The sequence below is a fragment of the Pseudophryne corroboree genome, chromosome 6 (genome assembly GCF_028390025.1).
Source record: "Pseudophryne corroboree isolate aPseCor3 chromosome 6, aPseCor3.hap2, whole genome shotgun sequence".
Lineage (NCBI taxonomy): Eukaryota > Metazoa > Chordata > Amphibia > Anura > Myobatrachidae > Pseudophryne > Pseudophryne corroboree.
The window spans coordinates 422,926,217-422,937,884 of record NC_086449.1 but is presented as its reverse complement, the minus strand read 5'-3'; the positions used below and the strand labels follow the sequence as shown (position 1 = coordinate 422,937,884).

Genomic DNA, 11,668 nt, shown 5'->3' with positions numbered 1-11,668 from the left:
TGACTCAGGAAAAACTATTGGTAGTTTTTTCACACCCCACATAATACCCTTCTTTGTGGTACTTGTAGTGTCAGAAAGGTTCAATGCCTCTTTCATTGCCGTGATCATGTAACGTGTGGCCCTACTGGACATTACGTTTGTCTCGTCACCGTCGACACTAGACTCAGTATCTGTGTCAGGGTCTGTGTCGACCCACTGAGGTAACGGGCGTTTTAGCGCCCCTGACGGTGTCTGAGACGCCTGGACAGGTACTAATTGATTTGCCGGCTGTCTCATGTCGTCAACAGTTTTTTGCAAATTGCTGACATTATCACTTAATTGTTTAAATACAATCATCCAGTCAGGTGTCGACTCCCTAGGGGGTGACATCACCAACACAGGCAACTGCTCCGCCTCCACATCATTTTCCTCCTCATACATGTCGACACACGCGTACCGACACACAGCACACACACCGGGAATGCTCTGATAGAGGACAGGACCCTACTTAGCCCTTTGGAGAGACAGAGGGAGAGTCTGCCAGCACACACCCAGCGCTATATATATATACAGGGATAACCTTATATAAGTGTTATTCCCTTATAGCTGCTGTTATTATCGTTATTTGCTGCCAAAAATGCCCCCCCTTCTCTTTTTTACCCTGATTCTGAAGCAGGACTGCAGGGGAGAGTCAGGGAGCCGTCCTTCCAGCGGAGCTGTGAGGGAAAATGGCGCTTGTGTGCTGAGGAGATAGGCTCCGCCCCTTCACGACGTCCTTATCTCCCGCTTTTTTGTGTAAAAATGGCAGGGGTTAAAATACATCCATATAGCCCAGGAGCTATATGTGATGTATTCTTTTTGCCACCTAAGGTATATACTGTTATATTGCGTCTCAGGGCGCTCCCCCCCAGCGCCCTGCACCCTCAGTGACCGGAGTGTGAAGTGTGCTGAGAGCAATGGCGCACAGCTGCGGTGCTGTGCGCTACCTTAGACTGAAGACAGGATGTCTTCTGCCGCCGATTTCACCGGACCTCTTCGTCTCTTCTGGCTCTGTAAGGGGGACGGCGGCGCGGCTCCGGTGACCCATCCAGGCTGAACCTGTGATCGTCCCTCTGGAGCTAATGTCCAGTAGCCTAAGAAACCCGATCCACTCTGCACTCAGGTGAGTCCGTTTCTTCTCCCCTTAGTCCCACGATGCAGTGAGCCTGTTGCCAGCAGGACTCACTGAAAATAAAAAAAACCTAAACTAAACTTTTATTCTAAGCAGCTCAGGAGAGCCACCTAGATTGCACCCTTCTCGGCCGGGCACAAAAATCTAACTGAGGCTTGGAGGAGGGTCATAGGGGGAGGAGCCAGTGCACACCACCTGATCCTTAAGCTTTTATTTTGTGCCCTGTCTCCTGCGGAGCCGCTATTCCCCATGGTCCTTACGGAGTCCCAGCATCCACTAGGACGTCAGAGAAATCTCTTTAATCTGGGACACCTATGATTTACACAGGTTCTGTGACTGGTTAAACTCTAGCCTGAATTTCACCTGGTTTTAGCCAGCCACAGAACCTGTGTAAATCGTGTCCCAGATCAAAGGGATATTATGGTCAACCTATATATCCGTCATAATAACGAGCTGCAGGTAGCCGTGCTGCAGCGCATAACAGCACAGGCCTAATCTGCTTCGTACCGGCAGCCTGAGCACAGAGGCACGGCACCCCCGCGGGCGTCGGCCGGTATGCGGGTACTCCGCACGTAGTGGGTGCGGCTGCTGCTGGTCCCTACAGTTTCCGGCACTGATCCTGACCGCAGCCCATGTAACAGCACCGCGTTGTGTCAGCCGATGGGCGGAGCCCCACACGTGACGCCGCCGCTGCGTCCCCTCCCTCCCCGCTCCCTGCCGCCATGTCTATTCCATTACCACAGCTATTGGCCAGCGACGACTGTGGCCACACCCCGCCGCCCGAACCTCTCCTCCGCCCTAAAATGGCCGCTCGCTCGGCACCCATTGAGGCAGTGATGGGCAGAAGGGCTGGGTTCCCACGCCCACTTTTTCTGCATGTTCCTACGTCCAATGGGAGGTTAGAGGGAGAGCCGCGCCGGCCAATAGGCGGGCACTCGGGGCGGGGTCCCGGCGCTGCGTGTTCCGGTGCATTCTCAGAGTGGTGTCGGTGCTGGGCTGGGAGCTGCGCGGATTACCGGGACGAGAGCAGAGCCGCACCCCCTCCTCTGAGTGACGGGACAGGGGACGCTCTGCATGGCGAGGGGCTAGGGCAAGAGCGGCCTGCCCCCACCCTGACCGATCCCCGGGTGGCAGGATCCATCCCCGGCTCTGCACCGGAGCAGTAGGAGGCGTGTGACTGGCGGGGAGCAGCTGGGGGTCAGCAATGGACCAAGTGGAAATCTTACGGACTTTCATTCAGAGAGTGCAGAACATGCACAGCCGGGACCCGAGCGGGGAGGACAACTTCGCCTGTGACTTCATGGTGAGATCTGCTGCTGGGTGCAGATAGCGGGGCGCAGCAATGGCCTGTCACGTCATGCTCCCCATGTGCCGCCGCCTGCTGCTGCTGGGTCTGTCTGACTGCAGGGAAGCTGTGTGTTTGTGTGTTGTCTATATCTGTCTATGATGTGGTGGGGTGCTGTATTTCTCTCTCATCCTTCACGTATTGGGGGAACTCTTCTGCCTGTAATGTTGCGCTATTTCAGACCAGGACCCCTCCTCTCCTTCCTTTGCCTCCCTCTCTCCCCCTCCTTCCTTCCTGATCACTTCATGGATTACTGCCTGAAGCTGCATGGGGAGGGTGGATTTCATCAGAGCTTCCTGCTCAGTTTTCCTCCAGCCTGACTTCACTGTTATTGCTCCTATTGGTAGAGCAGCAGGAAGTGTGGCGTCGGCGTGTGCCTGCGTGGCGTCGGCGTGTGCCTGCGTGGCGTCGGCGTGTGCCTGCGTGGCGTCGGCGTGTGCCTGCGTGGCGTCGGCGTGTGCCTGCGTGGCGTCGGCGTGTGCCTGCGTCGCGCGTGCGTGGCGTCGGCCTGCGTCGCGCGTGCGTCGGCCTGCGTCGCGCGTGCGTGGCGTCGGCCTGCGTCGCGTCGGCAGGTCCTGTTTGTGGGATGAGTGAAAGTAGTTCTGGCATGGTTGGAGTTAAGTGGCCCGTCCTAAGCCTGTATTGCTGGATGGGAATCTACTCTTACCACTGTGTCCAGGTTCGTGTACTTGCTAGGAAATATGCCCTTTTCACCTCACCACCAGTGATTGAGATTTACCTACTTTACGTCTGTAAATCTTAATATTTTGTGCTGCCATTTATTACAGCATAATTTTTTTCTTAAATAGGTTTGTATTTTTTTTTTTTTTTTTTTTTAATTTAAATCAAATAACCTACAGCATGGTCTAAAGTTTGACAGTCATATGTCACCATATCATACCTGACTAGCCAACACAGGGCCATTGAGCAGGTTTGTGAGCTGCACATGGAGACACATTCTTATGTCTTCTTACCGTCTTAGCACTGTCAAACAGCCTGCCCCACCCCCAGCTATACAGCCAGTGCTCTCATTGTGTCAGATCGTCCTTGTAACTGCTTGGCATCAGTTAACATGGAGTTTGCTAATGAGCACATATATTGGCTCTTTATCAGTTGGATCACCTACTAATTACAGCAATAATACTAATTTTTAAAATAAACACCTTGGTATTTGCTTTTTTGTCTTTTGTTTCGTTTAGCGCAGCGGTGGCCAACCAGTGGCTCTTGAGCCACATGCGTCTCTTTCTTTCTTCAAATGTGGCTCCTAAATCACAAAGTCACATGACCACAACAGATTCGGTAACCACTGCACTCCAGAAAGACACGTGGCAGCACTACGGGGACTTAGAACTGAGGGAGCCAGATACTAGAGATGAGACACCCACCAGCAAGTTGGGGGAATCTGAAGTGACACATGGGGGATCTGGCTGGAGTGGCACAGCAGGGTGCTGGCTGAAGTGACAGGAGGGTGGTGGCTGGAGTGACACAGCAGGGTGCTGGTTGAAGTGACAGGAGGGTGGTGGCTGGAGTGACACAGCAGGGTGCTGGTTGAAGTGACAGGAGGGTGGTGACTGGAGTGACACAGCAGGGTGCTGGTTGGAGAGGCAAGAGGGTGCTGGCTGAAGTGACACATGGAGGAGCTGAAGTGTATTATGTGAATCCGGCTTTTTTAATATATTTTCTCTGACGTCCTAGTGGATGCTGGGAACTCCGTAAGGACCATGGGGAATAGCGGCTCCGCAGGAGACAGGGCACATCTAAAGAAAGCTTTAGGATCACCTGGTGTGCACTGGCTCCTCCCCCTATGACCCTCCTCCAAGCCTCAGTTAGATTTCTGTGCCCGACGAGAAGGGTGCACACTAGGGGCTCTCCTGAGCTCTTTGTGAAAGTTTTAGTTTAGGTTTATTATTTTCAGTGAGACCTGCTGGCAACAGGCTCACTGCATCGAGGGACTAAGGGGAGAAGAAGCGAACTCACCTGCGTGCAGAGTGGATTGGGCTTCTTAGGCTACTGGACATTAGCTCCAGAGGGACGATCACAGGTTCAGCCTGGATGGGTCACCGGAGCCGCGCCGCCGGCCCCCTTACAGAGCCAGAAGAGCGAAGAGGTCCGGAAAAATCGGCGGCAGAAGACTTTCCTGTCTTCAGATAAAGGTAGGCGCACAGCACCGCAGCTGTGCGCCATTGCTCTCAGCACACTTCACACTCCGGTCACTGAGGGTGCAGGGCGCTGGGGGGGCAGCGCCCTGAGACGCAATAAATCGTTAGAAAACCTTTTATGGCTAAAATAAATGCATCACATATAACTCCTGGGCTATATGGATGCATTTAACCCCTGCCAAAACATACAAGAAAACGGATGATAAGGACGCCGAGAAAGGGGCGGAGCCTATCTCCTCAGCACACTGGCGCCATTTTCCCTCACAGCTCAGTTGGAGGGAAGCTCCCTGGCTCTCCCCTGCAGTCACTACACTACAGAAAGGGGTTAAAAAAGAGAGGGGGGCACAAATTAGGCGCAGTATAAACAATACAGCAGCTATAAAGGGAAAAACACTTATATAAGGTTATCCCTGTATATATATAGCGCTCTGGTGTGTGCTGGCAAACTCTCCCTCTGTCTCCCCAAAGGGCTAGTGGGGTCCTGTCCTCTATCAGAGCATTCCCTGTGTGTGTGCTGTGTGTCGGTACGTTTGTGTCGACATGTATGAGGAGAAAAATGATGAGGAGACGGAGTAGAGTGTCTGTAATAGTGTTGTCACCCCCTGGGGGGTCGACACCTGAGTGGATGTACTGTGGAAATTGCGTGACAGTGTCAGCTTTGTATAAAAGACAGTGGTTGACATGAGACAGCCGGCTACTCAGCTTGTGCATGTCCAGACGTCTCATATAGGGGCTCTATAGCGCCCGTTACCTCAGATACAGACGCCGACACGGATACTGACTCCTGTGTCGACGGTGAAGAGACAACCGTGATTTCCAAATAGGGCCACACATTGCATGATTGAGGCAATGAAAAAAGTTTACACTTTTCTGATAATATGAATACCACCAAAAAAAAGGGGTATTATGTTGGTGAGGAAAAACTTCCTGTAGTTTTCCTGAATCTGAGAAATAAAATGCGTGGGTTTCCCCCCCGATAACAATTGATAATTTCTAAAAAGTTATTGGCAGTATACCTTTTCCCGCCAGAGGTTAGGTTGCGTTGGGAAACACCCCCTAAGGGGGATAAGGCGCTCACACGCTTGTAAGAACAAGGGCTCTACCCTCTCTTGAGATGGCCGCCCTTAAGGATCCTGCTGATAGAAAGCAGGAGGGTATCCTAAAATGTATTTACACACATACTGGTGTTATACTGCGACCAGCAATCACCTCAGCCTGGATGTGCAGTGCTGGGTTGGCGTGGTCGGATTCCCTGACTGGAAATATGATATCCTAGATAAGGACAGTATATTATTGCCTATAGAGCTATTAAAAGATGCATTTCTATATATGCATGATGCACAGCGGAATATTTGCCGACTGGCATCAAGTATAAGTGCGTTGTCCAATTATACCAGTAAAGTGGTCAGGTGATGCGGATTCCAAACGGCATTTGGAAGTATTGCCTTAAAAGAGGGGATGTACCCCAGGTCGCCTCTCAAAATAAGACGCCGTATTATCAGGCGCAGGCCTGGTTGGCAAGCGGACAAAAGGGTTCCTCTTTTCTGCTCGTGACAGAGGGAGAGGAAAATGGCTGCAGAGATCAGCCAGTTCCAAGGAACAGAAACTCTTTTCCGCCTCTGCCAAGCCCACAGTATGACGCTAGGGCTTTACAAGTTCAGGCACGGTGGGGTCCCGTTCTCAATGAATTTCAGTGCGCAGTGGGCTCACTCGCAAGTAGACCCCTGGATCCTTCAGGTAATATTTCAGGGGTACAAATTGGAATTCGAGACGTATCCCCCTCGCCGTTTCCAAAGGTCTGTTTTACCGACGTCTCCCGCTGACAGGGAGGCAGTTTTGGAAACCATTCACAAGCTGTATTCCCAGCAGGTGATAATCAAGGTACCCCTCCTGCAACAGGGAACGGGGTATTATTCCACACTATTGTGGTACCGAAGCCAGACGGCTCGGTGAGACCGATTTTAAAATCTAAAATCTTTGAACACTTGCATACAGAGGTTCAAATTCAAAATTGAGTCACTCAGAGCAGTGATTGCAAACCTGGAAGAAGGGGACTACATGATGTCTCGGGACATCAAGGATGCTTACCTTCATGTAAAAATTTACCCTTCTCACCAAGGGTATTTCAGGTTATGGTACAGAACTGTCACTATCAGTTCGGACGCTGCCGTAGGGATGGTCCACGGCACCCCGGGTCTTTACTGAAGTAATGACCGTAATGATGATATTCCTTCGAAGGAAGGGAATTTTAGTTATCCGTTACTTGGACGATTCCCTGATAAGGGTAAGATCCAGGGAACAGTTGGAGATCGGTGTAGCACTATATCAGGTAGTGTTGCGGCAGCACGATTGGATTCTCAATATTCCAAAATCGCAGCTGGTTCCGACGACTTGTCTTCTGTTCCTAGGGATGATCCTGGACACAGTCCAGAAAGAAGATGTTTCTCCCGGAGGAGAAAGCCAGGGAGTTATCCGAGCTAGTCAGGAACCTCCTAAAACCGAACCAAGTCTCAGTGCATCAATGCACAAGGGTTCTGGGTAAAAATGGTGGCTTCCTACGAAGCAATCCCATTCGGCAGATTCCACGCAAGACTTTCCAGTGGAACCTACTGGACAAATGGTCCGGGTCGCATCTTCAGATGCTTCAGCGGATAACCCTGTCACCGGGGACAAGGGTATCCCTCCTGTGGTGGTTGCAGAGTGCTCATCTTCTAGAGGGCCGCAGATTCGGCATTCGGGACTGGGTCCTGGTGGCCACGGATGCCAGCCTGCGAGGCTGGGGAGCAGTCACACAGGGAAGGAATTTCCAGGGCTTATGGTCAAGCCTGGAGACATCTCTTCATATAAACATTCTGGAACTAAGGGCCATTTACAATGCCCTAAGTCAAGCGAAACCCCTGCTTCAGGGTCAGGCGGTATTGATCCAATCGGACAACATCACGTCAGTCGCCCACGTAAACAGACAGGGCGGCACGGGAAGCAGGGGGGCAATGGCAGAAGCTGCAAGGATTCTTCGCTGGGCGGAAAATCATGTGATAGCACTGTCAGCAGTGTTCATTCCGGGAGTGGACAACTGGGAAGCAGACTTCCTCAGCAGACACGACCTTCACCCGGGAGAGTGGGGACTTCACCCAGAAGTCTTCCACCTGATTGTAAACCGTTGGGAAAAACCAAAGGTGGACATAATGGCGTCCCGTCTAAACAAAAAACTAGACAGATATTGCGCCAGGTCAGGGGACCCTCAGGCAATAGCGGTGGACGCTCTGGTAACACCGTGGGTGTACCAGTCAGTGTATGTGTTCCCTCCTCTGCCTCTCATACCAAAAGTACTGAGAATCATAAGAAGGAGAGGAGTAAGAACTATACTCGTGGTTCCGGATTGGCCAAGAAGGACTTGATATCCGGAACTTCAAGAGATGCTCACGGACGAACCGTGGCCTCTACCTCTAAGAAAGGACCTGCTCCAGCAGGGGCCTTGTCTGTTCCAAGACTTACCGCGGCTGCGTTTGACGGCTTGGCGGTTGAACGCCGGATCCTGAAGGAAAAAGGCATTCCAGATGAAGTCATCCCTACCCTGGTCAAGGCCAGGAAGGACGTAACCGCAAAACATTATCACCGCATTTGGCGAAAATATGTTGCGTGGTGGGAGGCCAAGAAGGCCCCTACAGAGGAATTTCAACTGGGTCGTTTCCTCCATTTCCTGCAAACAAGACTGTCTATGGGCCTAAAATTAGGGTCCATTAAGGTTCAAATTTCGGCCCTGTCGATTTTCTTCCAAAAGGAACTGGCTTCAGTGCCTGAAGTTCAGACATTTGTAAAAGGGGTACTGCATATACAGCCTCCTTTTGTGCCTCCAGTGGCACCTTGGGATCTCAATGTTGTGTTGTTTCCTAAAGTCACATTGGTTTGAACCACTCACCACTGTGGACTTAAAATATCTCACATGGAAGGTGACGATGCTGTTAGCCCTGGCTTCAGCCAGGCGTGTGTCAGAATTGGCGGCTTTATTATATAAAAGCCCTTATTTAATATTTCATTCTGACAGGGCAGAATTGAGGACTTGTCCTCAATTTCTACCTAAGGTGGTTTCTGCATTTTACATGAAGCAACCTATTGTGGTACCTGCGGCTACTAAGGACTTGGAGGATTCCAAGTTGCTTGACGTGGTCAGGGCCCTGAAAATATATGTTTCCAGGACGGCTGGAGTCAGAAAATCTGACTCGCTGTTTATCCTGTATGCACCCAACAAACTGGGTGCTCCTGCTTCTAAGCAGACGATTGCTCGTTGGATTTGTAGTACAATTCAGCTTGCACATTCTGTGGCAGGCCTGCCACAACCAAAAATCTTAAAATGCCCACTCCACAAGGAAGGTGGGCTCATCTTGGGCAGCTGCCCGAGGGGTCTCGGCTTTACAACTTTGCCGAGCAGTTACTTGGTCAGGAGCAAATACGTTTGTAAAATTCTACAAATTTGATACCCTGGCTGAGGAGGACCTGGAGTTCTCTCATTCGGTGCTGCAGAGTCATCCGCACTCTCCCGCCCGTTTGGGAGCTTTGGTATAATCCCCATGGTCCTTACGGAGTTCCCAGCATCCACTAGGACGTCAGAGAAAATAAGAATTTACTTACCGATAATTCTATTTCTCGTAGTCCGTAGTGGATGCTGGGCGCCCATCCCAAGTGCGGATTGTCTGCAATACTGGTACATAATTATTGTTACCAAAAAATTCGGGTTATTGTTGTAGTGAGCCATCTTTTATAGAGGCTTCTCTATTATCATGCTGTTAACTGGGTTCAGATCACAAGTTGTACAGTGTGATTGGTGTGGCTGGTATGAGTCTTACCCGGGATTCAAAATCCTTCCTTATTGTGTACGCTCGTCCGGGCACAGTATCCTAACTGAGGCTTGGAGGAGGGTCATAGGGGGAGGAGCCAGTGCACACCAGGTGATCCTAAAGCTTTCTTTAGATGTGCCCTGTCTCCTGCGGAGCCGCTATTCCCCATGGTCCTTACGGAGTTCCCAGCATCCACTACGGACTACGAGAAATAGAATTATCGGTAAGTAAATTCTTATTTTATGTGGCTCTGGTTTTTGCAATTATTTTATGTGGAAGTGACTTTTTCAATGTATTTTATGTTGGATCTGGCTTTTTCAGTGTATTTTATACCAGGGGCGTGGCATAGCAGGCACAAGGCCACACCCCATTTTTTCATGCTCGCCTTCGGCTCGATGTCGGCTCTTTGACGTACCTAACTAATTTTTGGGGCTCTGTCTCTGACTGGTTGGCCACCCCTGGTTTAGAGTGTATACTTCAGCATACAGTTTTAATGGGAAACAAATAGAAAAGAACTCTTGAGAGAACTAGAAGGGAGCAGATCTTGATCTGTGCTCATGGGAATTAAATGATTTTTGAGGTTTACAAAGTCCTAATTTCTTTGCTTTTGACGGCCATTATCCTGTCGCCAGGGAAGCGGAGCAAGTAAATACATACATACATATAATATGCAATTACTGGTTACCTGATGCAGCTCAGCTGGCGGTGCATTCCATATGACGCCTCTGGAGATTCATGCTGCGGTGTGACAGTGGTCAAGGGCTGATGACATCATCAGGCTGCTCCAATCATGCCAATCAGAAAGAGCTAAGGTTGCTATGGAAATCTCGTGCTCTCTGGTTAAAAAGTACAAACACATTAAAAATGTACATTCTATACTAACTAATCAATCTAACTTAGTATATTATAAAGGAATGTCTTCATGATGGCACCCATGATATTAGATGTATTACAAAGAACTATTAACACCAGCAGTATTAGTGTACTCTAATTAAACATAATCTAAAGGTAATGCAGTATACAGTGGGGCAAAAAAGTATTTGGACAGCCACCGATTGTGCAAGTTGACCCACTTAAAAAGATGAGAGGTCTGTAATTTCCATCATAGGTACACTTCAACTGACAGAATTAAAAAAAAAAAAAACCCCCAGGAAATCACATTGTATGATTTTTAAACAATTTTATTTGTATATTCTTGTGGAAAAGAAATATTTGGACACCTACCAAGCAGCAAGATTTCTGGCTCTCACAGACCTGTTACTTCTTCTTTAAGAAGCTCTTCTATCCTCCACTTGTTACCTATATTAATGGCAACTGTTTGAACTGGTTATCTGTATAAAAGACACCTGTCCACACCCTCAAACAGTCGGAACTGCTACCTCTCCACCATGGCCAAGACCAGAGAGCTGTCTAAGGACACCAGGGACAAAATTGTAGAGCTGCACAAGGCTGGGATGAGCTACTCGACAATAGGCAAGCAGCTTGGTGAGAAGAGATCAACTGTTGGAGCAATTATTAAAAAATGGAAGAAATACAAGATCACTGACAGTCTCCCTCGACCTGGGGCTCCATGCAAGATCTCACCTCGTGGGGTATCAGTGATCTTGAGAACGGTGAGGAATCAGCCCAGAACTACACGGTGTGACCTGGTCAATGACCTCAAGAGACCTGGGACCACAGTCACAAAGGTTACCATTAGTAACATACTACGTCGTCATGGATTGAATCCTGCAGCGCCCGAAAGGTCCCCCTGCTTAAGCCAGCACATGTCTAGGCCCATCTAAAGTTTGCCAGTGACCATCTGGATGACCCAGAGGAGGATTGGGAGAATGTAATGTGGTCAGATGAGAGCAAAATCAAACTTTTTGTTATTAACGGCACTCGCCGTGTTTGGAGGGAGAAGAATGATGAATGGCATCCCAAGAACACCATACCCACTGTGAAGCATGGAGGTGGAAACACCATGCTTTGGGGCTGCTTTTCTGCAAAGGGGACAGGTCGACTGATCCGTATTAAGGAGAGGATGAATGGGGCCATGTATCGTGAGAGTTTGGGCAAAAACCTCCTTCCCTCAGTAAGAGCATTGAAGAGGGAACGTGTCTGGGTCTTCCAGCATGACAATGACCTGAAACACACCGCCCAGGCAACTAAGGAGTGCCTCCGTAAGAAGCATTTCAAG

General features: G+C 49.8%; 1 protein-coding gene across 5 annotated transcripts in view; it reads left to right on the top strand.

Annotated features, from left to right (window-relative positions):
• Positions 1–1,991: 1,991 nt before the first annotated feature.
• PTPN12 (protein tyrosine phosphatase non-receptor type 12) overlaps positions 1,992–11,668 on the top strand; it is a 257,987-nt gene continuing 248,310 nt past the window's right edge. For 2 of the 5 annotated variants that reach the window (XM_063926978.1, XM_063926977.1), the window contains exon 1: positions 1,996–2,453. In XM_063926978.1, coding sequence (XP_063783048.1) covers positions 2,355–2,453 — 99 coding nt within the window. In that variant the 5' untranslated portion in view covers positions 1,996–2,354. Of the gene's footprint in view, positions 2,454–11,668 lie in introns of all 5 variants that reach the window. The other 3 variants (XM_063926980.1, XM_063926979.1, XM_063926981.1) reach the window with 3 other exon arrangements.